Source organism: Rhincodon typus, chromosome 11, assembly GCF_021869965.1.
Source record: "Rhincodon typus isolate 14 chromosome 11, sRhiTyp1.1, whole genome shotgun sequence".
Lineage (NCBI taxonomy): Eukaryota > Metazoa > Chordata > Chondrichthyes > Orectolobiformes > Rhincodontidae > Rhincodon > Rhincodon typus.
This window is the reverse complement of record NC_063342.1, coordinates 70,244,519-70,270,987: the sequence shown is the minus strand read 5'-3', so window position 1 is coordinate 70,270,987 and position 26,469 is coordinate 70,244,519. Positions and strand designations below refer to the sequence as shown.

The 26,469-nt window shown below is 42.1% G+C and overlaps 1 protein-coding gene across 1 annotated transcript in view; it reads left to right on the top strand.

Annotated features, from left to right (window-relative positions):
* cog3 (component of oligomeric golgi complex 3) overlaps positions 1–26,469 on the top strand; it is a 77,265-nt gene that overhangs the window by 43,597 nt on the left and 7,199 nt on the right. The window contains exons 9-18 of the mRNA XM_048602538.1: positions 907–950; positions 3,261–3,387; positions 7,267–7,358; positions 10,142–10,281; positions 10,511–10,671; positions 16,258–16,366; positions 18,339–18,463; positions 21,720–21,809; positions 22,952–23,325; positions 24,566–24,617. Of these exons, the coding sequence (XP_048458495.1) occupies positions 907–950; positions 3,261–3,387; positions 7,267–7,358; positions 10,142–10,281; positions 10,511–10,671; positions 16,258–16,366; positions 18,339–18,463; positions 21,720–21,809; positions 22,952–23,325; positions 24,566–24,617 (1,314 nt within the window). The remainder of the gene's footprint in view (positions 1–906; positions 951–3,260; positions 3,388–7,266; positions 7,359–10,141; positions 10,282–10,510; positions 10,672–16,257; positions 16,367–18,338; positions 18,464–21,719; positions 21,810–22,951; positions 23,326–24,565; positions 24,618–26,469) is intronic.

Genomic DNA, 26,469 nt, shown 5'->3' with positions numbered 1-26,469 from the left:
TCTATGAAGATGTAACTAGTAGAGTTAATAAGAGGGAGCCAGTTGATTTAGTACATTTGGATTTTCAGAAAGTATTTGACAAAGTTCCACATAAGAGATTAATGTGCAAGATTAAAGTACATGGGTCTGGGGGAAATGTAATGAGATGGATAGGAAACTGGTTTGTTGAGAGGACACAAAGCGTAGGAATTAATGGGTCCTTTTCAAATTAGTAGACAGTAACAAGTGAGGTGTCACAGGGATCAGTGCTGAGACCCCAGCTATTTACAATATATGTTAATGATTTAGATGAGGGAACAAAATGTTACATCTCCAAGTTTGCAGATGATACCAAGTTGGGTGGTAAGATGAACTGTGATGAGGATGCAGAGATCCTTCAGCATGATCTCGACAGGTTGGGTCAGTGGGCAAATCAATGTCAGATGCAGTATAATTTGGATAATTTGGAGTTCAGACGAATGGGGTGGTGGGGGGGTGCGGAATCTCATTGAGACTTATAAAATTCTAACAGGACTGGACAGGGTAGGTGCAGGGAGGATGTTCCCGATAGTGGGTGTGTCCAGAACTAGAGGTCACCGTATGAGGATTGAGGGGTAAACCATTTAGGACACTATAGATAAAGGGCTGTGACCCAGCTGCTCAACAGCCTGAGACAGTATGTGCTGGGCAGCCAGGACTCTCTGTGCTACCCAGGTGTCTCTGAATTCACAGCACAGCCAGAGCATCCAGTCACAGAGTTGTGGACATTTTCTCTATTTGTAGAAGATGGATTTAGAGAGAATCTTACAAATGATGCAGGAACTGTTCCTTGTTTTGGATGTTATTTTTATGCAACCGATGGTAATCTCTCTAATCACTGCACTCAAACCTGCTATTTGAAAGCATCCATTGTGTTTTTTTTTGCAGTGTCTAATTGAGCAGATAGAACAAAGGACTGAAAAAAGCTCTGAGTAAGTACGTTCTCCATGCACTGTGTTGAATGAGTGGTGAGCTAAAGAATGTAATTCTGATGTTCATCTTTGACTTCAATACTGTCATGTGAAACTTTGTTAGGTTGTCACAGAAAGAGACTCCTTCAGGAGTTGACTATTGATTAAATGTTTGTTCAGAGAAAGTATTGACCGTTGTGATTGATTATTGGAATAACAAGTAGCAGTTTCTCCATATGAAAGAATTTGCATCATAAAACATCTTTTCAGTCCCTGGGGGACATGGTACGAACTGCCAATGCTGGAGTCTGAGATAATAAGGTGTGGAGCTGGAGGAACACAGCAGGCCAGGCAGCATCGGAAGAGCAGGAAAGCTGACACTTCAGATCTGGACCCTTATTTAGAAAGGCTCTGAGGAAGTTTTCAGTCCTTGGAACTGCCCCAAGTATTTTACGTTTAGTTAATCACTTTTGAAGTAGAGGTGTGATGAGGCAGGTTAATGTGAAACTACTTCAGATTCTAAAAGGAGCCATGCCCTGGATAATTCATTACAATATAGGATGTTTGAAATTGCCAAGAAATGCTGTTGATTTTCAAAAGATTGATCCTATATCCATTCAGTCAATTGGATATTGGGTAAAATAACAGCATTTATCTATACCTGATCATTCTAGGGAACCATTGTCATTTCACTCTGCATTTTTTTTAGAGCAAGTCCTTGTAAACATCTGCAGCTGCCTTATGGGTCAGTGCAGATAGATGAGCATTTAAATTCTCCACTTATAGAATCCGAGATTCCCTACAATGTGGCCCATGGAGCCCGCACCGACCCTCCCAAGAGCATCCACCCTATTACCCTATGTTTTCCCTGGCTAACCCACCTAACCTGCATATCTTTGGACTGTGGGAGGAAACTGGACCACCCAGAGGAAACGCACGCCCACACGGGGAGAATGTGCAAATTCCACACAGGCAGTCACCAAAGGGTGGAATTGAACCCGGGTCTGTAGTGCTGTGAGGCAGCAGTGCTAACCACTGAACCACTGTGCCCTCTAGGCAGTAGAAGTTGGCAGATTTGGAACATGCTGTTGAAGGAACCTCATTGCAGTGCATCATGTTAATGGTGCACACTGCTGCCACTGTATGTAAGTGGTGAAGGGAGTGAATGTTGATGGTGGATGGGATGCCAGTCAAGCTGTCTGCTTTGTTCCTGATACTGTCGCACCTCTTGAGTGTTTGAGCTGCATGCTGCAAGTGTGATCCGCCATACTTGTGACTTTTGTCTTTTTAAAGTGTGGGAAGGACTAGGTAGTCAGCAAGTGCGTCACTTACTATAAAATTACAATCTTCTGACCTGTTTTAGCCATAGTATTTCTTTAGTTTGGTTCAGTTTCTGGTCAATAGTCTTCAAGGTGAAGAATTAATTGCTGGTTATGTTGTGACATTACAAGGGGAGGGAGTTAGAAATTTTTTTTTTTTTTAGAAATAACACTTGTGTGATATGTTACTTGTGATTTAACACCCTAAGCCTGAATGTCTAGATCTTGCTGCAGAGTCATGGATTGCTTCCAAAGGAGGTGCATACGGAACTAACTGAGCTTATTAAGTAGCATTTCTTCCATATGAATACAAGTATAGTTGATCCTGTGATTTCCTCATTCAATGTAGTTCAGGGTCAGTCCAAATGATGTCTAGGTCAGGGTATGGACGACATTGTTAACTGAGTAGATGTGAATGGAATGGAGTGGCACATTGAGCAATCATCAGTTGGCATCCCCATTCTGCCGTTTGGTGGAGAGAAGGTCATTGCTTAAGCTGAAGATGTTGACAACTAAGTCATGACTGAGGAATCCTTGCAGTAAATCTCCTCCTTGTGCATCTCCAAGTGTCCTTGTCTTCATTCCAGTTTGTGTGCCTGTCTTGGGCTCTATCTCTCTTCATCTCCTACAATCAGAGCCTGATGCTTGAACCCTGATTCTGAGTTAAATTCTACAGTTTTAATGTTTATGAAATTTTCAAGCTATTGTAGGATCAGAGAAGTTGCTGCTTGCTGTAAAAGGGCGAACACGCTTTGACTAGCTCTTTGTGTGAACCAGCCACTTTCAATACAATATGCTTTACAAGAAGTGGTGCAAATTACACAGAGGGAACTCGCATAATGTGCACTATGTCTTTGAATGGAGACTGTTACTGTTTGTAAAGAAAACATCTAAATGGGGTTGTACTTTTGAAATTATTTAATAGCGTTTAAAGCACTGATTTGTTACTGGGGATTTATGATTTTATTGTATTAATTTCAGTAAATTTAATACAGGCCTAATCTTCCATTAGGTATCAACAGCTACTAAGCGAGATCCATCAGTGCTACTTAGATCAGAGGGAGCTTCTTCTAGGCCCAAGCATCTCCTCCACTATTGCTGACCTGACCAGCCAAAATAACAAGGATCACTGTGCTCTGGTACGAGTCTCGAGTAGTATTAGTAATCTAAAAAGACAACACTTGTTGGAAATGTATATACATGTTTATGACTGTCAATATACTGTCATTAATAGCACTGTTATTCACTTAGTTTTGAGTCAGTTATCAGGATATCTAAGAAATATTTGAAGTGTGTTTGTTAACTGGTCCATCATCCTCTTCATAAAATATGCAGTTCAGAAAAGGTGAGCCTTTAAACCATTCTTATCTGGACTTGATCTGATCAGGCAGGAGGATGGTGTAATCAGAGTGCTTCTCCTCCAGTCACACCTCATTGGTGTCAGTATCTGTCTGAGAATGGGAACTCACTGGTTGGACAATGTTGTGTAAATCCACGTGTTGATACTCTGTGGTCCAATATATACTGAAAAAACATTACTGGCAATGCCTGGTAACCCGGCAGCCTAATGGGCTCAATGTGGACCTCAAAAGCTTCAAAATCTCCCCACCCCTGACCTCATCCCAAAACCAGCCCAGCTCGTCTCCGCCTTCCTAACCTGTCCGTCCTTTCTCCCACCTATCCGCTCCTCCCACCTCACTGACCAACCTCCACCCCTACCTCCTACCTACCAGCCTCATCCCTGCCTCCTTGACCTCAACTGACCAACCCCCATCCCAACTCCCTACCTACACTCACCTTTACTGGCTCCAGCCCACCACCTTGACCTATCCATCTTCTCTCCACCTATCTGCTCCTTTATCCACCTTCTATCATCGCCTCCCTCCATCTCTATTTATTTCAGAGTCCCCTTCCCCTCCCTCATTTCTGAAGAAGGGTCCAGACCCGAAACATCAGCTTTCCTGCTCTTCTGATGCTACCTGGCCTGCTGTGTTCATCCAACTCTACACCTTGTTATCTCTTATCACTGGCAATGCCAAGACTGGATTGTGCTGCTCCCTCCCCAACTTCCAATCTTTCAACATTGAACCACTGAGCTAGACTGGCTAACTTGTTATTGAATTCCTGATGTTTCCTGGGAGGTGCACGAGACCAGGCTTGGGTAACATTTTCCCTCATATTTCACACTCCTACAGCACGGAAATAGACCCTTCAGTCCAATTCGCCCATGCCTAACAGGTATCCCAAAAGTAACTAGTCCCAATTGCCTGCCCTTGGTCCATATCCCTCTAAGCCTTTCCTATTCGTGTGGCTGTTCAAATGTCCTTTAAATGTTGTAATTGTACCACCTCTACCACTTTCTCTAGCAGCTCATTCTGTACACCTCCTGAGAAGAATTAACTCATCTACTGTGCGGCATTCAACAACTTTGGGAATTATGTTACAAACCTGTACTACTTCTGCTGGCCCTGTTTTGATAAATGCAAGTAGCATCTAAAGGAGCAAAGTTATATTTATATAACGTTATAAGTCCAAGAAAGTTAGTGTGTGATGCAGTTATTGTATTACAGTACTAACAGATTCACATGTTGCTGTAATTGATATAACTAATCATTCTGTACAATAATATTTTGTGCCACAGTTCAAAAGATTTCTTCAATATTTCAAGCCGGTTTATGAGTACATTTAACTGCAAAACCCGGCAGGTTATATTTGAAATTGCAACAATTATTCTGCAGAGTTTAGTGCCAGCAGTGTCATAAATTATGTCATCGCTGACTGTTGGGCACTGTCCCTCCTTGTCCTTTTGAGCTCTGTGGCCTTTCACATGGATGACCACCCCATTTTTATGTAGCTCCTCTTCTGTCCCTTGTTTACTTGGTGTCACTCTTCCTCTCAATTTGGGGAGGTGATGCCCTAACGGTGTTATCACTGTACTGTTAATCCAGAGACCCAGGTAATATTCTGGTGACCCAGGTTCAAATCCTGCCATGGCAGATTATGGGTGGAATGCAATAAAAATCTGGAATTAAGAGTCAAATGATGACCATGAATCCATTGCTGGTCGTTGGCAAAAGCTCGTCTGGTCTGGCCTAAATGTGACTCCACGCCCACAGAAATGTGGTTGACTCTTAACTGCCCTCTGGGTAATTAGGGATGGGCAATCATAAATAAATAAAAAGAATTGTTGTCACCAGAACATTTTCCATCAATGACCTCCTTTCCAATCTACGCACCATATTTCTGAAGTCCTCAAGGGTCTACCTTTGGATGGCTTCCCTTCTTATGACCTGGTTTAAATCACAAAGGAATACCATTCAGCCCATCATGTCTGCACTGGCTCCTTCCCATCTAGATACACAATGTTTTTCCCTCACGGTAATTACCTTTTAGAAATTACTTGCTGCCATTTGGCACTGCTTTCAAGAGCAAGTTCCAAATATAACCTTCTAACACCATTCTCAGCTGTTTAATGCTGCCAGAATGATCCTCTGACAAACAGAACTGATGACTGCATTTTCCTGTGGTTATAAACTTTGGGAAGTTCAAAGTAGTCATTTTCACCCCCTGATTCTCCATGGCTTGCCCACAGACTGGCAACCTTGGCATCCTATGGAGCGTGATCTTCCAACCTCACATCCTGTACCTGTCCCTTCTGCCTACTTACACCTCTCCGATTTAAAACTATTGCGTTTACTTCTCACCATAACTTTTCCTTCCCCATTCTTTTACCTCCATCGGCCTTATAACTAACTCTCCAAGAATTCTTTGTTCCTCCATCTCTGGCCTCTTGTGCATTGTCCCCACTCTATCATCTCACCATTTCTTGACTGTGCCTTCTACTGCTATGACCTGATTGTGAAACCTCTCCCTGGACCCCTCTACTTCTTTAAGTCTTGGCGTAAGACCTACCTATTTGACAAAGCCCTTTCATTATTGCTGCTGACATCTCCTTTTGCTCAGTGTCAAATTCTGCAAAGCGTCATGGGATTATTTTCGATATAAAAGACACCACATGGACGTTCCTGTTATTTTCACAACCTGCCATATTGACTCATTAACATAGGAGCAGGAGTAGACAATTCTGTCACATCGTGGCTGATCAGTACCTCAACTACATTCACCTACCTTTTGATCCATGACCCTGATGCCCTGACAAATAAAGAAAACTGTCATAATCAGTGAACAAATTTCAGTTGATCCAGCTCCTTTTGGGGGAATGTTTCAAACTTCCACTTTCATTTGAGGGGAGGAATGTTTCTTGATTTCCCTCCTGTGTAGCTTGGGTCTAATTCTAATTGCTGCTTTATTTGAAAAAAAAATCTGCAAATCCTTGGTGCTGAGCTTTTGTTAAGTAAGAAAGTGCTGCTGTATTGTAATAGTAAATGTTTTTCAAGTATACAAGTATTTTAAACCAAATGGGGCTAACTGGTTCAGAAGTCTCACAGTTGATTAGTGTTCTGTCTGGCTTTGAAGAGAAAAGTAGAAACATTAATGAAAATGCTTTTCCTCAGCAAAAGGGTATTGTTTGGTCCATTTACTTATTTTTGTGCACAAAAGCAACAATTGCTTGATCTCAGTCTCCAGGTTGACAACAGCTTTGTATTTTTAATACTGCAGTGATATGTTACCACACTATGCTTGTATAACTTTATAGCTGTATTCGTCAAACTAAGTGAAAACAGTGCTGGAGAAATTCTGGCAGCATCTATGAAGAGAGAATCTGCTTGTGTAAAAAGAGTCATTCTCTCCACAGGTGCCAGCAGACCTGCTGAAATTTTTCAGCACTTTGTTTTTATCTCTGATTTCACTTTTGCTTGTAGGTTTACGTACTGCTTACTTTGCATAGCATGTTAAGCATAGAAAAAGTTTCCAAAATGCTTCAGGAAGGAAAAGTTTAAAAACAATTCTCTTGGACTTGCAGTATTTAAGTTGGTTTTAACTTAAGCTGCAGCTGTGTGATATGGCAGGTCACGTTAGTTTTTTCAAACAAGCCGTGCTTTTGCATTCTCTTCCAGGTTCGAAGTGGTTGTGCTTTTCTGGTTCGTGTTTGTCAAGATGAACATCGGCTATACAATGAGTTTTTTACGAAGCCAACTCCCAAACTGGAGTAAGTTATTGGAGGCAGGGTTGATGTCTTGTTATCCACTTGATCGTTACAATTTTTCAATTCCTTGTATTCATGCCGAATTAGTTGAAAAAGGTGTGCTGCATTCCTTTCTGTCTTTCTATCAGTTTCTGTGCTTTGTGTATACAGAGTAGGGGAAGAGCCAGGCACAGTAACTAGAAAAAATATATCTGCAGGAATGTTTACATACTAGCGTAACTTCAGAGGAATTGTAAATCAATAGGGCTGTCATTCAGGGCCTGGGTACTCTGATCTCCTACTCTGTGGTTCACCAATCAAAGTGACAGAGTGCGAGTAACTGTGTTAACAGTGACTTAATGTTATCAATGAGCTGCCCAGCACCACTTGAGGAATTCTTTTGCAGCTGCCACAGTTTCAGGCTTTAGTCTGACCCTCACCATAGTCTGTGTTACTGAAAGGTTGGTGTTTAAATGGAGGAAACCCTAGGAAGTAGAAGGAAGGTTCTCATTTGTGGCTGAAAGTGTGCTTATAGGGATGGCTTTAGCATGATTGGATATGCACCAACAATTCAAAATGCTGAAGTGTTTTTATAGGATCCAATGAATGTTCAGAGGGAACAACCTGTGACTAAAGGTTCACTGGAAAGGTGCAAAATAAAATTTACAAGGTGAATGGTGGAGAAAGATGAGCTGCATGATTTACTCCTCTTTCTCACAGTCTGACATTTGATCCTCCAGTAGATCCAATCAATGAAAGAAAATTCAGACATAACCTGCTTTAAGTTGCAAACCGAATAGGCATGTACAATGTGGGTTGCATTTAAATTTTAAATTTAAACCCATGCATTTTGCTTAAAATATGCAGGATTAACAGCTTTGCATTATTTCAATGAGTCTGTTTGATTGAAAGCAAATTGGAATCTAAGGTAATGCACTGGTTTACGATTCATATCTTGGGGATGATTAATAAGGTAATGTACTGCAATTTGTAGAATGTATACTCAGTTTTGTAATTCCTTCATAGTTCATTGCAATTTATGCCATCGACACTTCTTATGAAGAGTAGCCTATTTTTCTTTTGTGGACAAATGGTGTCAACTATTCTTGACATTATGTAAGTCAGTTCTAATGTCCTTTAGGGAAAGAAACTGCCGTCCTATCTAGTCTGACTGACATGTGACTTCAGACCTACAACAATGTGGCTGGCTGTTAACTGCCCCCGGGCAATTAGGATTGGCAGTGAATGTTGGCCCGAAATGCTCACATTCAGTGAATGAATGAAAAGAAATAAAAAGCGTTGCTGAACATGTATTGAAAACATGCTGACTAATTTAGGTGGTTCAGTAAGTTACTAGCACCACGTTAATCCCCTGTATTGTAATTGATTTTTAAAATGTTTTGCTGGTTTCACGCAAAGTCAGGTCTTCAAACAGCTGATTGTCCTTCATTAAAGTGCTCTTATTGCGGTGCTTCGTTATTTGGTAACAAATGTTAGAGGCATTTGCTAAATGCCCAGTGCTGCACCAAATCTGTTGTTTTTTTAAATGCATAAAAGTAAATCACATGATCTAAAGGTGGATCTAATTGGGGCTTGCTGTGTGCAATCATGGGGGTAAAGGTAACACTATAAAATGAATTAAACACTTGAAGTATTCTTCATTGAACTGAACCCTTCAAGCCTGTTTTCTCACCAAGTGCTGACTTGTCTCACAGGGATCAGGCTAATGATCTCTTTTGAAATTGCTTTCAGCGCAAGATCACAGGGCCAAATAACTATGTGATCTAGATCTTGGCATACAGGTGACAATTTCAAAGTTTGTGGACGTCTCAAAACTTAGAATTTTAATCTCTTGAGAAGGACATACAAACTTCAAAAGGACATTGACGTGTTTGTGGGGTGGGTGGAACGTTGGCAGATGAAGTTGAAAGAAGTATGAAGGATGTACTTTGGTATAAATAACATGGAGAAACATGGTGCGGGAGCAGAAAGACCTGTGTGTCTCTGTACATAAATTATTACAAGTGTCAGGACAGGTAGAAAGAACAATTAATAAAAGCATACAGTATTCTTGGCTTCATATATAGAGGCATAGAGTACAAGAGCAGGGAAGTTATGATGAATTTGTACAAGACACTGGTTAAACCTCAGCTGGTATAGTACAGTTGTAGGAGTCACACTATAGGAAGGAGGTGAATGCATTGGAGAGAGTGCAACAGATGTTTATGATAATGGTTCTAGTGACGAAACACTTCAATCGGGGAAATATTGGAGAGATGGGGACTGTTTTCCTTGGAGAAAAGACGGCTAGGAGGAGAATTAATAGAAGTTTTCAAAATCGTGAAGGGTGCAGTCAGAGTGGATAGAGACGAGCTGTTCCAAATTGGTAACCAGGTTAAGAACCAGAGGGCACAGCTTTAAAGTGTTTTGCTAAAGGAGCAAGGATGAGGTGAGAAAAATGTAGTTAAAGTACGGAGTGGAAGTGTGGTGGAGGCAGGTTCAGTTAAGATGCTGGAGGGCATTGGAGATTGTTTCTACTTAAATAATGTGTGAGGGTTATGTGGAAAAAGCAGGTGATTGGTACTACATTATAATGCTCAGAGAGCTGGTATAGACATGATGGGAAGAATGGCTTTGTCCCACACTGTAACAATGCTGAGATGTCATATAGGAATGGCAGGCTCAGTCTGTGATCACCGGGCTGGCCCATCCATTAAGGGTGATTTCAATTTTTGCATTGTTTTATTTTTGAAAGAAATTGACGAATCATTTTGTGACACTGGTCCCGGTTCTTTCTGCTTCTACAGTGAGCTGCTGGAGAAGCTGTGCCTGTCATGGTATGATGTGTTTCGACCACTCATCATCCACGTCAACCACCTGGAGACCTTGTCGGAGCTGTGTGGAATTCTGAAAAATGAGATGTTGGAGGATCATGTGCAGAACAATGGTATGTACAAAGTGCAGAGATCTTTAGAAGCTGAGCTGTGTTCCTGAAGCCGGACCATGTCATGTAAGCAAATTGCAGATAGTTATATATATTTTTTATATATGTATGGAATATACCTCTGACTAGTTGGTGTTGCATCTCCGAATCTAAGATTTTGTTTAAAATAGTTGTTTTCTTTTATCCAGTTGGCCATTCCAGAATGCTAACGTTCTGTTTCTGTCACTTCCAGTGGAGCAGCTGGGTGCCTTTTCTGCAGTGGCCAAACAAATGCTGGAAGATGTACAAGAGCGTCTAGTCTATAGGACACACATCTACATTCAGACGGATATTGTGGGCTATAAGCCTGCACCTGGAGATCTGGCATACCCTGACAAACTGGAAATGATGGAGGTGGGTAAATCTTACCTAATTACAAAACCATTTATTATGCATTTAACCTGGCTCTGTAGACTTTGCAGTGTACGTATACTGGATTATAACCAAAGCTGTTGTCATAAATCCTCTGTTTTCTCTGTCTGTTGGTAAACAAGTAGTTGGGATCCTGAAAGACATCACTAAATGTTGCCCCGATTCCCCCGTCTTTGGGGCACTTTGCTCTGTGCAGGGCGCATTAAAAAAAAAACCTTTTGTCAGAATGCCTCCTCCGAAGGTATAAGGAGCATGCAGAAACTCTACCTGGCAGTGCTTTACCAGTGCCAAATGACAGAGGCAGCTGCCTTCCAACTGAAAGGCAGCCTATTTAGCCAGTCTTCCAGCATTCAGTGAAACAGTGCCTTTGAGCGCCTGGTGGGGGGGCAAAGGTTCAATGCTGTCAGAACCCCTGACTTGTACCGTGTAAGTGGTGGACAGGCACTGGGCAGTCAAGAAGTGAGTCACTTGGTACAGAATTCCTAGCCTCTGATGTGCTGTTATAGCAACATCATTTATATGGCTGGTTTGGTTCAGTTTCTGGACAATGTTAATCCCCAGGATGTTGATAATGTGTTATTTGGTAGGAATAATGCCATTGAATGTCAAGGGGAAGAGATATAGGACTTCTTATGGTTTAGTGTCTGAGGAAATTCAGCACCACCAACAATATCAGTCCCTCACCACAGCACTGATCTAGCAGCCTTTAGTATGTTCTCAAGAGTGGAACATAGAACAATACAGTACAGCACAGCACAGGCCCTTTGGCCCACGATGTTGTGCCGAACTTTTATACCCTAAACCTAAGGTCTATCTAACTTCCACCCTTACCTTATACTATCATCCATATGCCTATCTAATAGCCGCCTAAATGCCCCTAATGAGGCCAACTCCACTACCCTCTCCGGCAATGCATTCCACGCCCCTACCACTCTCTGAGTAAAGAACCTACCTCTGACGTCTCCCCTATATCTACCTCCACTCACTTTAAAACTATGCCCCCTCGTAATAGCTACCTCCACCCTAGGAAAAAGTCTCTGGCTGTCCACTCTATATCTATACTTCTGATCATTTTGTACACCTCTATCAAGTCACCTCTCATCCTTCGTCGTTCTAAAGAGAAAAGCCCTATCTCTCTCAACCTTTCCTCATGTGACCTTCCCTTCATTCCGGGCAACATCCTGGTAAATCTGCTCTGCACCTTTTCCAACGCTTCCACATCATTCCTGTAATGAGGCAACCAGAACTGGACACAATCCTCCAGATGTGGGCGAACCAGGGTTTTGTATAGCTGGAGAATAACCTCACGGCTCTTGAATTCAATCCCTCTATTAATGAAAGCTAACACACCATATGCCTTCTTAACAACTCTATCCACCTGGGTGGCAGCTTTCAGGGAACTGTGGAGATGAATTCCAAGATCCCACTGCTCCTTCACACTGCCAAGAATCTTTCTGTTAACCCTGTATTCTTTCAAGTTTCAAGTTTGTCCTTCCAAAATGAATCACCTCTCACTTTTCAGGGTTAAACTCCATCGTCACTTCTCAGCCCAGCTCTGCATCCTATCAATGTCGCTTTGTAACTTAGAACAGCCCTCCGCACTATCTACAACTCGACCCACGTTCGTATTGTCCGCGAACTTACTAATCCACCCTTCCACTCCTACATCCAAATCATTTACGAAAATCACAAATAGAAGAGGACCCAGAACAGATCCTTGTGGTTACACCACTTGTAACTGAGCACCATGTTGAATATTTTCCATCCACTACCATCCTTTGTCTTCTAAGGGTCAGCCAATTCTGAATCCAATCTGCCACATTTCCCCTATCCCATGCCTCCTTACTTTCTGCATGAGCCTACCATGGGGAACCTTATCAAAAGCCTTACTTAAAATCCACGTATACCACATCCACTGCTCTACCTTCATCTATGTGTTTGGTCACCTCTTCAAAGAATTCAATAAGGGTTGTGAGGCATGATCTACCCCTCACAAATCCATACTGTTTGTGTCAATCAGATAATTCCCAGCTTTTACTGACAAAATATCAATGGGAAAGTGGGACAGTACTGTGATGTCCCTCGCTCTATTGCCAGGAAAGAGGTGAATGTGTTTAATAAACTCATTATTTGTACAATGAATAAACTTCCACTCGTACAACAGATCCATGTAATCCCCTGATGTTCATCTGTGAAATGGATTGACGTTCATTCTCAGAAACTAATTAAAAGTAAACTCCCTGTCTTTACTGGTTAACTACAGTCCCACTCACACCTTGTGTTAGCCTGTGTGAAAATACTGTGCTCACCTGTGGGATAAATTTGTGTTCTTGGCTGCAGAAGGTTCTGTTCCCTTGTCTGAATAAAAGTGTTTTATAGCTGGTTTGAAACTGCAGCTTTGTCTCTGTGTGGATTTTAGGTCTGGGGCCAATTTGTATGTGCGTGTGAGAGAGAGAGTGAGTTTGAGAGAGAGAGTGTGTGGGCGGGGGGCAAGGGAGGAACATCAGGAGACATTGGACTGAACTTTTGGGTTGCTGTTTTCTCTCACCCCTCCTCCTCCCATGCCCCCTCCCCCTGCCTCTAACCTCACAAAGAAGCTTCTTGGTTTGCTCCATATCTGGAGGATGTGTGTTCCAGGTAGAGACAGCTGGGAACTGACTGGGTAGCTGGGATTTGGGAGGAGAGAGGGGTTTGAATGACAGAACTTGGGGTTTATAAAACTGGTCTTGGCAGCCATACTTCCTTCCTTCATATGGATGAAGCCTGGAGGTGAGCAAGAGTTATTCTAGCTGTCTGTGGCCGTGTGAGAGACAGTGTGGGACAGCTGGAATCTCGATGCCAGTTTTGGACCTGTACCACCCTCTTTCTGAAGCAGCCCTGGTGAGTATTGGCTGTTCACACTCTGTACCTTTCCTGAACTCCTGGCTGTCTCTCACTGACTTCTCCTCCTCTTGTCTCTCTTTCTCTCTGTTTTCTCACTTTGTGTCCCTGTCTTTCTCTCTAAGTCTCTCCTTTTGTCTTTCTTTGTTTTCTCTCTCTCTCTGTCTCCCTGTCACTTTCTTTCTTTGTCTCTTTCTCATTCTTTCTCTCTCGGTCTCTCTTTCCCTCCTATGTCTCTGTCTCTCACACTGAACTCTTGTCTCTCTTTGTTTCGTTCTCTCTCTGTCTTCTCCCTTTGTGTCTCTGTCTCTTTCTCTCAAAGTCTCTTCTCTTGTCTCCCTTTTGGTCTTTCTCACTCTTTGTCTTTGTCACTCTTTGTCTCTTTCTCTCACCTGTGTCCCTGTCTCTCTCTCAGTCAACTTCTGTATCATTTTGTTTCATTCTCTCTCTCTCACTAGCAACCGCTCTTTGCCCCCTACCCCTCTCTCTTTTGTTCCCTCCCCCATCATTCTCTCTCTCTGTCTTTTCCCTCCCTGTCTTTTCCCTCCATATTTCTCTCTCCTTTCCCTTCATCTTTATGTCTCTCCCTTCCTTCCATCTTTTTCTCCCTCTCCTTTCCCTCCACCTTTCTCTCTCTATCTCCTTTCCCTCCATCTCTTTCTCTATTTCATCTCCTGGTGTCTTGTCTCACTGCCTCTTTTTTTTTCCTGCCTCACACCCAAAATTTTGTTTCCGTTCAAAATTGCCAAATTCCGCTCCCCTCCCAAATAAGACTGTCCCTGCAAATTTGACCCTAGAATTTTGTCATTCAATTTGAGACTCCGTATACCCCCCTCATTTCACACTCTCTTCTTCCTCCATTTTCTGCCTCCAATATATCCACCAAGTTTCACTGCTGCCCAGTTTTGTCCCTGTCTTAACTTTATTAACTTAACTCTCTTAACACTTGGTCATCTCAAATTTTGCTCCCCAAAAATTTTTGCACCCGTTTAAATATTTCCCCCTGATCCTATGTACACTCAATTGGCTAAGACTTCCTTTCAAGCAATTCTAATGCTTTTACATAGTGTTTGGATAAACTGCTTTTTTAACTTTTTTTCTGCCCCCAGAAGATCCCATAAGTCTGAACTGCTTGCAAGAAGCCCTTTAAGCATATTCAGTTCAGCTGACTGTAGATTTTAAATAAAAACAATGGTTATAGATTTAATATGGACAGAGGATTAAATGAAGTAGTGGCCAAGGTAGAATTGAAAAAGATTGTAATACCTTACTAGAAGATAAAACGGGAGGAGGCTATTCCCTCATTTTAATCCTGCACTGCCCCTCAGTGAAATCGTGGCTGATCTGTATCCTAACTCTGTATACCTGCCTTAGTTATGTAGTCCTGAATAGGTTTGCCCAACAAAAATTATCAGTCTTTTTCTTTTGAAGCTTTCCTTTTTTTTTAATCTACCCATTTAAATCCTTCAATCATCTTAAGGACCTCAATTAGATTCTGTACTCAAGGAATTACCTAGCTCACCATAGTCCTAGAGGACTACAGGGCAACGCTGTCATTAGACTGAAAGTGATTGGTGGTGAATTTAACCAGAGGGTCACCACTCCTCAGGTGAGGGGAGAGGTTGAGAAGGAGAGTCCTTCGTGGCAAGCTCAGTCAGTGTGGGAACTGAACCCATGCTGTTCGTGTCACTCTGCATCACAAACTACCCGTCCAACCAACTGAGCTAACCAAGCCCCCACCAGAATAGCCGATACAATCTGTTCTGCTCATGTGAACATCAATGAGGATTTGACCATGTGTGACTGAATCTTCATTGTTGGTCCACTGTTTTACGTAGCATTTTTAATGGGTGCTTTACAGGAGCATTATCAAACAAAATTTAACGTCAAGTTGAGCAAGAAATTAGGCAACTGATCACAACTAGTCACAGAGGTAGGTTTTAAGGTGCATTTCACAGGAGAGAAAATGGAAGGTTTTAGAAAAGCAGAGCTTGGTGTCTCAGCAACTGAGACCATGGCAGAAATGGAAGATTCATTAGAATGGGAGAATATACAGGAAGCCTGATTTGGAAGACTGCATAGATCTTGGAAACCAGTTGTTGGGCTGGGGCAGTCATTGAGTGTTATACAGCACAGAAACAGACCTTTCAGTCCAACTCATCCATGCTGACCAGACTTCCTAAATAAATCTAGTCCCATTTGCCAGCATTTGGCCCCTATTCCTCTCAACCCTTCCTATTCATTAACCCGTCCAGGTGCCTTTTAAATGTTGTAATTGTACCCATCTCCACCACCTCCCCTGGCAGCTCATTCCATACATGTACCACCCTCTGTGAAAAAGTTGCCCCTTAGGTCCCTTTTAAATCTTTCTCCTCTCACCTTAAACCTATGCCCTGTAGTTTAGGACACCTCCACCCTGGGAAAAAGACCTTGCCTATTTACCTTATCCATGCCTCTCATGATTTTATAAACCTCTATGAGGCCACCCCTCAGCCTCCAATGCTCCAGGAGAATAGTCCCAGCCTATTCGGCCCCTCCCTAGCAATAATTAATTCTAAGAAGTTGAATTAAAGGAGTGTGACCGAACTGTTGTTAATGTGCTTTTCATGAGTTAGATATGATCTTAGGTGCTCCTGTTGATTGAAAATGCTGTTGATTCTTTTTTGGTACTTGTTATTTATTCTGCAGCAAATTGCACAGAGTCTGAAAGATGAACAAACAAAGTTGCCTGTGGCTGATTCGTCTTTTGCAGACGTTCAACTAGAAGATCCTGATTCTAAAAATGTCATCAAATCAGGTACAATTCAACAGGGCATCACACTGATACTTAGAGCTATTATCCTCATTGTTACTCCCTCTACAGTAATCCTGAAGACGGTAGTAATACTTACTGAAGGTCCATGTGACTTTGGAAATGCAGAGCTTTAATATTAGCGAAGCACTAGAATTGTGAGGTGAATAAAGTTGTAAAGCAGAGTGGGTCTAGAAGTTTTGTGTTATATTTTAAGATATTCTCAGATTAGAATTGGATGACTGTAAACTCTGAACACCACCTAGCCTTCTCCCTTAGTCTGTCTGTGTTCCATATGTGACTTCTGCCCCCATCTACACATCCTGTATCTCGTAATTTAGAAAGCATTTCCTGTTCTGTACTTTCTGTATTCTACTTTACAACTAATTATCATCTGTCCAATAAAGGTACCATCTGCTTTTAGTTTGGGTGACGTTGTCTTCGCACAACCTTATCAAGAGCCTTTTGGAAGTCTATTTGGCACTCCCCAATCCAACATGCATGTGACCTCTTCAAAACACTTAACTTATGAATTGAACATTATTTCAAACATTTGCCAACCCTTGCTGACTCTTCCAGTGCCTCATATTTTGTGACTGTGTTTAGGAACTGCCTGATGCAGCACTAAGTGCGTACTGCACTGTCTGAGGAGTGAGTTTCTGGTGAGGGAGAAATAGCCGAACCACCTCACTCGAAGTAAATATTCCTGGACACTTTTTGGAGAACTGCAGGGTAATACTGCTTGGCATTACGTCCAATGTTCATTCTTTATCAGAGATGTATTAAAGTGATGGTTTAGTCATTTTTGCAGTGTTTTTGGGTGCTTGCTGTATGCAAATTGACTACCACATTTCCTAATTACTAGATGGCTTACACCTCAAAAGAACTTATTTGCCTTCAAAGCATTTTAAGAAATCCTAAGACCATGAAAAAGGCTATAAATTCAAGTGCTTTGATTTCTACTTACTGATGTGTTTTAGTGCTCAGATCTGTTTATTCATGTGTTACCAGGCCTGATTTTAACTGGGGGTGGGTTTTGGGTAGATGGTGAAGTGACCTTGAAACTCTTCCAGTGCCACAGAAATCACGTCTGAGCTATTTAAAGTCTCATGAACGAGTGATCAGTTCACCTCCCAACTTGTGTGGAAAAGATATCACTGCAAAGCTGTGATAAATTGAGCGATTAAGCAGCTGATTACCATCATAAGCTGAATTTTTATGTCATATGGATCTTTGTGTTTGGGGTGGCAGAGGAATCTGGACCACGGAAGATTGAAGAGTTCACTGCAGTGCCTGGGATCTTGTAATCTTTTAAGAATGAAAGAAATAGGAGCAGGTGTAGGCCATTCAGCCTCTCAAATGTGCTCTGCCACTCTGGAAGACTGAAGCTGATCTGCCTTACACCTTACTCCCATTTCATGACAGCTCCTCACAGCCTTCAATTCCTTGATATTTCAAAAGAATGAGCCTAACCTGTTTAACCACTTTTGATAAGTCACTTCCTTCGTTGCAAGATTCAGCTGACCGAATCCCCTTTAAACTATCTCCACATTTCAAAGGTGTAATATCTGACCCCACAAAGGGGGGGGTTAAAAAAAAACACTTTGTATTGTTCACCTCTTCTAAGTCTGATGCTCTTCCAGATTTGCTTTGACAGGAAAGTCACAGCAGCAGTATCTGCGACCCCTCTGCCCCCAAATTCTCTCGGACTCAGCCTTTAGTTAAAATTGCAGTCCAGCCTTGCTGATGTAATTAGGTCACGTGCATAATTCAGGAAAGACCCTGTTGATCTTGGACAAGTTTCCTTGGCTCGAGAAGTGACAGGATGGAATATAAGTAACTGGGAACATTTTAACTGACCATCCCTAGTGTCTGCTGGTTGCATGGCGTCTCAGTTGCCTCCTTAGTGTTTAATTCTGGTCAATTGTTGTATTATGGTGTTCGGTTCAGTTTATTAAAGTTGTTTCATTTTGCACAGGTAACACAGAAGTTCTGAATCCTCGGCCACAATCAACAATTTCCCCTGCGGATTTGCACGGAATGTGGTACCCGACAGTGCGCAGAACGCTGGTCTGTCTCTCAAAGCTTTACAGATGCATAGATGTAAGTTTCAGAATGAAAGCTGAGCTTGTTGCTACTGTTGGCTAAAGAAATTCTTCTCCCTCGTGGAATGATTATAGCACAGGGGAGTGCCATTTAGCCCATCTTGTCAATGCTAGCCCTCTGAGCAATTCACTTCTTGCTTCCCCTGCTTTTCCCTGTAGCTCTTTCCACCTCATATTTGCTGGTTTCAGTAAGAATGTACATTGGGAGGTAGAGGCCAATGTTTTCCCCTTGTTTTTCAGTTATATGAAGGTTCACATAATGTGAACTCCTGTTCCTTCCACGTTGAGCTAAAATTCTCTTCTGTATTATGTGGATATGTGCTGCAAACAATTGTGCTAGTGAGGAGAGATGAAGGTTAGATGCAGATCATATGCACAAGCATCGACCAGTAGGGCCAAATGGTCTATTTCTGTCAATTCAGTGTAATTTGTAACTTGAATTTGTTCCCTACAAATCCTTAAAGATACCTGCCAAATGTCCAACTTTTAGGACCTGCAAACTCACCATTCCCACTTTCCAAGCAGAGTTAAGGAATAAAATGCAGCTTTTTGTAAACAGTGTTAATATTTCCGGTCCAGTGACCATTCTTCACTGGACCCGAAACATTAACTCTGTTTTTTCCTTCACAGATGCTGCCAGACCTGCTGAGCTTTTCCAGCAACTTTGTTTTTGTTCCTGATTTACAGCATCAGCAGTTCTTTCGGTTTTTATTTTTGTAAACAGTGTCTGGAAGCTCCATTTAAAAACAGCACATTGCCTCTTGTTCATTCCAGTCTTACCACTATCTCTACAGCAAATTGCATTTACATAAACTTTTTAACGTAGTTAAATAACCCAAGGCATTGCACAGGATCATTAAAGAGCTAAGCTTGTGACTCAGTCACATAAAGATTATTAGAATTGATGACCAAAAAGTTTGTTAAACAGATTACTTTCAAGGAGTGTCTTTTTTTCAGTCAGACATAGATGTGGGTGTTGCAGCCTAGAATTTAGTACTCGTCTTTAAATGTCTTGTACCACTGCCGTCTTTAGACTGTAGATGCACCCACAGTGTTGTCGGTGTATATTGCAGGATTTTGACCTAACGGTGAAGGAACTACTATATATGTCCAAGTCTCCTGACTTGTGCCTTGTTGTTGGTGGGCAGGCTTTGGGGAGTCAGGAAGTGAGTTACTCGCTACAGAATTTCCCATCCTCTGACCTGCTGTTGTGCTCTTGACAGTTCCTTGTGGATAAAGAATTTAGGAAGCATGTATGCATTGGTTGCAGGCTCACTGGTTAGTCAGGCCTACTGCGACTGGCTACTTCTCCCACGCTGGTACAAGTGAAGGTGTAGTCAGTGCTGGAAACAACTCGGAGCATCGTTCTGCTCCATTTCTTTGACATGCTGGCTCCTCACACAGCCTTAAAAGTCTTTGCAGCACTCCTGATTTAGCATGATCTACAGCCTGCACTTTCCACTGACAAGGGCATGCAGAGAGATTTATTTAGGGAGTCCTTGAAGCGTTTACGTGGAGCCCTTCTGTTCTGTTTACCTGTGGTCAGCTCCCCCATACAGCATGATGCAGTGAGGCAGAGCTGTACTGTGGTCACTCCTCCTGATAATATCATGGATAGGTGCATCTGCTGCGGATAAATTGGTGAAGATGTTGCCGAGTACATTTTTCTCGTCGGTTCCTTCACTTACTGAAAGCCTAGTCTGTTAGCCATGTCTTTGAAAATTCAGCCAGCTCAGTCAGTAGTAGTCCTGGTGATGGCCAATGAAGTTGTCCATTCAGTGTCTTTGCAGTCTGTGTCCTTGTTACACACAGTGCATCTCTCAAGTGGTGTTTAACATGGAGCAGCAGGGAGCAGCTCAGTACATGGTAATCAGCAGCAGGATTCCTTGCCCATGTTTAACCTGATGCTGCACGACTTTGAGATTTAGAGTCAATATTCTCGGAGCAACTCCCTCCCGTACACCAGTGTACCACTAATCTGGCTGGATTTGTCCTGCTGATGGACAGGACATACCCAGGGATGATGATAGTAGTGTCTGGGACATTGTCTGTCAGGTATGATTCTGAGTATGACTATATCAAACTGACTTCACTAGTTTAAGACTGCTATTTCAATTTTGGCACAAGCATCCATGTTAGTAAGAGGATTGTGCAGGATCGACAGGGCTCTGAATGTTGTAATAGTTTGTGGTTCCTTAGTCAATGTCGGATAGTGCACCCAGTTTCATTTCTTTTATCAGACTTTGTAGTGGTTATCTACAACTAGGTTATTTCAGAATTGACTACTTTACTGTAATCTGGAGTCACACGTGGGCCAGACTGGGTCTGGATCTTAAAGGAAGGAAGAAATGGTAGAGGGACACAGAGATTTGGGGCGGATTTACAGAACATAGGCCCAAGACAGCTGAAGGCATGTTCCCCATGTGCTGGTTTGAAGCAGTAAAGGTAATCTCCCATTACGCAGTTTCTGTATTGCAACTTGTATTGCCAACAGGTTGCTGCTGTTTGTTGTAAGTGTACGGCCACCAACATTAATCAGTAATATTCCCAATCCTCGGAATATTGCTCTGCAGAGCCACACAGAACCTTCCTATAATTGAAAAGCTGCTGGCTTGCTGTTTTGTATTTTTCCATAGGATGTGATTATCCCAGTAACCCAAGCAGTTCTTGTGTGCAGAACAGCAGACCATTTGGGGGAAAATGGAAGATTCATCCTCCAACTCAAAATTCTGTTTGTTGCATGCAGTTTGCACCTGAGCATCAAAAAAAAAGTGAGAGAGGTGTGAGACACATTCTGTGCCTCTGTAGAATATTGTACTGCCCTTGGGTGGTGGAGTTGTAACCATCACTGAGGCACGCTCAGCTATACATCATGTTGTGGCTTGAGTGTGATGTATTTAGAAAGTTGAACCTTAGCACTGAAACATTACAACTTAGCCCTAGTCTTTGAGAGCAATGCATCTCAAAACGATGGGGCAACAAGGTTCAAATTCCAAAATAACATTGTATCTCGTTCTTTCTTTCAATTGATCACCCCAAAAAAAGTTTCTTGGTGCTGCGTTGAATAAATAAAGATGAAGGCTGTTGCCAGACCTATTTCCAGAAAAAGCTGCTTTTTAAAAATGTCCAGAGTCCAGCTCATTGTGATTTCTGAAGAGCTACTTTCTTTAGTGATCTTTACAATGTGTGTAGTACTGATGATGAATTGAGTGTGTGTGTGTGTGTGTATTGTAACTGTGCTGTGTTTGCTCCAGCGGGCAGTGTTTCAGGGTCTGTCGCAGGAAGCCTTGTCTGCTTGTATCCACTCATTACTTGGGGCTGCTGATTCGATCATTAAAAACAAGGTCAGTGAAAATCTCCAAATTATTTGCTGTTTGCATTAGGTTCAGTTTTTCTACTTTTTTTCCTCCATCCCCCCCATTCCCTCCCCATTTCTCTTGTTAAATTTCTTGCTGACCTGCTCTCTCCTGAAGACCCAACTCCATGCTTGCGTAATGAGGTGCCTGAGCATATTCTGCTCACTATCTGGTTACAGAGGCTGCATAACGATCGGGAGTTGGCAGGCTTTTCCCTCCCTCGTTGAAAACGATCAATGCATTACTGTCACTGTCCCAGCTGATATTAGCAAACTGTGAAATAATACACTGGGATGTTTGAGATGGAAAATGAAGGCATAATTTGATCTTTGTTTCAACCATGGTCAGGATTGTCATTTTTAAAATAGTTTGTATTAATAAATTTTGTAAAGTTATTTAATTTTTAAAAAGAAGACTTGTGTTTATATTCATGCCTTTCATGACCTCAGGATGTCTAAAAGTATTTCAGAACCAATTAAGTGCTTTTCAGTGCAGTCACTGTTGTAAAGTAGGAAACATGCAGTCCATTTGCACACGGTAAGCTCCCACAAGCAGCAATGTGATGTCATTTAGTCAAATGATTGATATTGACCAGGAAAGATGACACCTTCTGATAGTGTAGCATTCCCACAGTACCATCCTACGAGTGCAGCGTAGATTTAAACCATTTTACAAAGTCAGGGTGAAACAACTTAATTAAAAATAAAATCTTCTATTTACAGAAGCAGCCCAGCACCGAACAGGGAGAGGGAACTTTGTGTTTTAAGTCTGCAGTTCCATTTGTGAATGCACTATCCCTGCTGAATCAGTCTGCAAGTCCCTTGGGCCCTGTCTGGAGACATTCCTTTGTGTTTCCCCTCTCTATCTGAAAATCACCACTCTTAAATGTAGGAGAAAAATAAACAAATTGGTTCATTGTTCAGCTCAGAACATGTTTTCTTGAGCTGTCTGATGTGGTTTGTGTTTTTAAAATATTTTTCTGATTCTTCATAACATTAAGGTAATAATTCTCCCAATTGTAAGATTTGCTTTTGTTAGACCAACCGCAGAAAATGCACAAATGGGTTGGCTTATTTTTCTTGTGCGTTGTGTTGAAAAGTATTGATCCCTTCTCTGCATTTCTATTTCAGACTCAGACAGATGGACAACTCTTCCTTATCAAGCATCTCTTGATCCTTCGGGAACAGATTGCTCCTTTCCACACTGACTTTGCCATTAAGGAGATTTCCCTGGACCTTAAAAAGACTAGAGGTACTGCTTTGTGCTGGCTGCTAGAGTTGGGTGGTTCAATCCTTCCCATCTTTAACTATTCAGCACATCTCCAGGTTTATTCTATGTTCACTTGCAATGTCCTGCATGTATACCTTTCACTAACTACTTCTGCTTCTCTGTGTTACTCTGTATTTAAAACAGCCCTGATTGAGTCGACTGACTTCTTTCTACATGTAATAACTCTCAAGTTAAATGGACAGATGCCATGGTCTTATGTTGAATTTAAAAATTAGCTTTGAGATGAAGAAAAGTTAATCTCAGTATTGCTGTCCAATAGCCCTGCTACTCCAAATTATTTATCAACAAGCATGGGTTACTTATAAGCAACTGCCTGCTGCCAAAGTTATTTAGAGCGAGGAGAATGTTCATTATTTTGAAGACTGCTATGATGTGGATGTGCCATTAGGGGGTGACAAAGCCATTTGTTTCCAAGCTGAATATTAATGCTACAATACAATGCTTGTATTTCTTGCACGCTGAGAGTCTGCTTGCTTGGTACTCTCATTCATTCTGATTGCTGTCCTTGTCCTCTGGCGGTGCAGTCTGTTTGTCGTCAGCAACACCTTGCAAAGCATCAAATAAATGCAAAGGAGAAAGCTTATTTTCCCCTCTTGAGCCACAACTATAGTGAGAATGTACAAGACTGGCAAAGAGCATTGTAGCATCCCAGTGTGTGAAAAACTGGCCCAGCTTACTGCACTCAACAGAATCTCGGCTTTAAATTCACCATCTGACCTAAGCACAGTATTGCTCTCGGTGGAGGGGGGGGGAACAGGATCTCGGTCAGCCCAGGCAGAGGTGGACTAGCAGATGGAAGGTTGGGGATTTTGCAATAACACATCCCCACCTCTGACTGTTGTTTGGAATGGGGCCTGGGTCTCTGACTGACTTTGACATCCTGACCAGCAGCAGTAGAAGAATACCTATCAGCAATTAAGTGCCCACTTGGTCAGAATTAATCAGGTCACTGGAGCTACATTTGAAAACAGTTGTATAATTGTCTAACTTGCAATCACATGTCTTGCAAAAGTGCTTTGTACTGTCAACTGTGACCATGCAAGGATATTAACCCCATTTGTCTATGATGTGTTTTCTCTCACTCTATATTAACAATATGTTCATCTTTGTAGTCAATAGCAGTGATCCTCTGCTGCACTTTCCAGAAGTAACCGATTTCTACATTGCACTTGAACATTAATAAGCTCTTGTTTTACATTGTGTAGTTTCTAGTTGAGATATAAGTGAAGGGGGAATACATCCTTGTGGTATAGTTAGCTGGCTGATTCCTGGTTTTGCTCCCATATTGTGTGTGCTGCCATCACTTGGGCAAAACTGTGAGCCAGCCAGCTCTTAGTGAGGCAGTGAGCTGTTGGTGGTAAGTAGTCAAAGCTTCGTAACCCATAACGTTTGAAACGAGAAACACGTAACAAGCAAGAAACCTAGATGAATATCATTTTTGCTCTCAACCAAAGTTTCTTCAACACAGTGCACATGTTGTTGAATATCCATGGTTATGCCATCTCGGTACAAAGTTGCAATCCTTTGGAAAAGGCCAGAATATTTTCATAGTGTGGATTAAATTGTCAAAACTTTCCCCAAAGGAGACGTCAAATTGATTGAACCGTGCCAGTCAGTTTCTACCATATCAAACTACCCACCAGCCCTCCACAGGATGCTAAGGTCAACTTCAGAGGCCTCCCCTCTGCACCAAGAAACCACGTATTCACCAGAGTTACAGAAACTTCTGATCTCAAACTACAAAGTGAGGTCTGCTGCAATGTTGTTGCTGAGACTTTAGAAGTTGGTTTTGTGAGAGCTGATGCTGTCTTTATCGTGCAACTCTAGAACCCTACGACTACCAGTTTGGTGAACCATCTGTCATGGCTGTGGGTGCCTCAAAAGCCTGTGCCAGGGTCTGAAACCACTCACTGCTGTGCCAGTTACCATGAGCTCCAGCTGAAACCATGTCCATTGTTCTGATGATTCCACCTCCCTGCAGGCAGCTTCTTTAGAACTACAAATATTCATTATGCACAGCTTCCATTCCCCTCCCAGTGCTGACTCCTTGCATCTTGGATCTCCTCCATCTGTTTCAACGGGGCAACAAAATTCTTATTTGTTTGAATCGTAGAGAATTTCTCCTTACCTAGCCAATGATGAACCATTGACTTTATGTATTCACATTCTCTGTATCGATGCTGAACCGGCCCTTATGCCCTTTGTTGCTTCCCTTTCACTAACACAGGTTTATCAACAGTCGCTGTCACCGTTATAGAAAGATCAAATCTATCCAGCACTCAGCTTCAGCTAGGCTGGATTGTTCTAATTGAGTTTCGCACTTCAGGTTATGGAGGGAGTGCAACAAAACTTTACCACATCTGATTCCTGGTATAGCAGGATTGACATACAAGGAGAGACTGGATCAGTTAGGACTCTGTTCGCTGGAGTTTAGAAGAATGAGAGGGAAAATCTCACAAAAACCTGTAATGTTCTAACAGGACTAGACAGGGTAAATAAAGGAAGGATGCTTCAAATGGCCAGGGAGTCAGAATTTAAGGATGTGGGATAGCCATTTAGGACTGAGATGAAGAGAAATTTCCTCACTAGTGTGGCCTCAATCACACAACATCAAATGTTTTTAAAAAGGAGTTAGCTCTAGTTCTTACAGGAAAAGAAATCAAAGGGTATGAGGAGAAAGCCAGAACAGGGCGCTGATACAGATCATCAGCCATGATCACATTGAATGACAGACCAGACACAAAGGGCTGAGTGGCCTACTTCTGCGCTTTTTTGTTTCTATGGGCTAGTCATTGGAACCTTTTAATATGTCTTGTGTTCATGATTTATTTCCTTTGTTCTTCTGTTGAGATCGTAGTTTTTAAGTCATGTTTCACTAAAAGATCAGAGGTGGGTTAAAGAGATAGTAGGAACTGCAGATGCTGGAGAATCTGAGATAACAAGGTGTAGAGCTGGGTTTTTAGTGAAACATGACTTAAAAACTACGATCTCAACAGAAGAACAAAGGAAACAAATCATGAACACAATACATATTAAAAGGTTCCAATGACTAGTCCATAGAAACAAAAAAGCACGGAAGTAGGCCACTCAGCCCTTTGTCTGGTCTGTCATTCAATGTGATCATGGCTGATGATCTGTATCAGCGCCCTGTTCTGGCTTTCTCCTCATACCCTTTGATTTTTTTTTTCTGAAGAAGGGTCTAGGCCCGAAATGTCAGCCTTCCTGCTCCTCTGATGCTGCTTAGCCTGCTGTGTTCATCCAGCTCTACACCTTGTTATCTCAGAGGTGGGTTAAAATTCTTTAAGCTTTGCGCTGAATCTAAATCTGGGGTGGATGCTGAAACCTGGACTGATTCCAC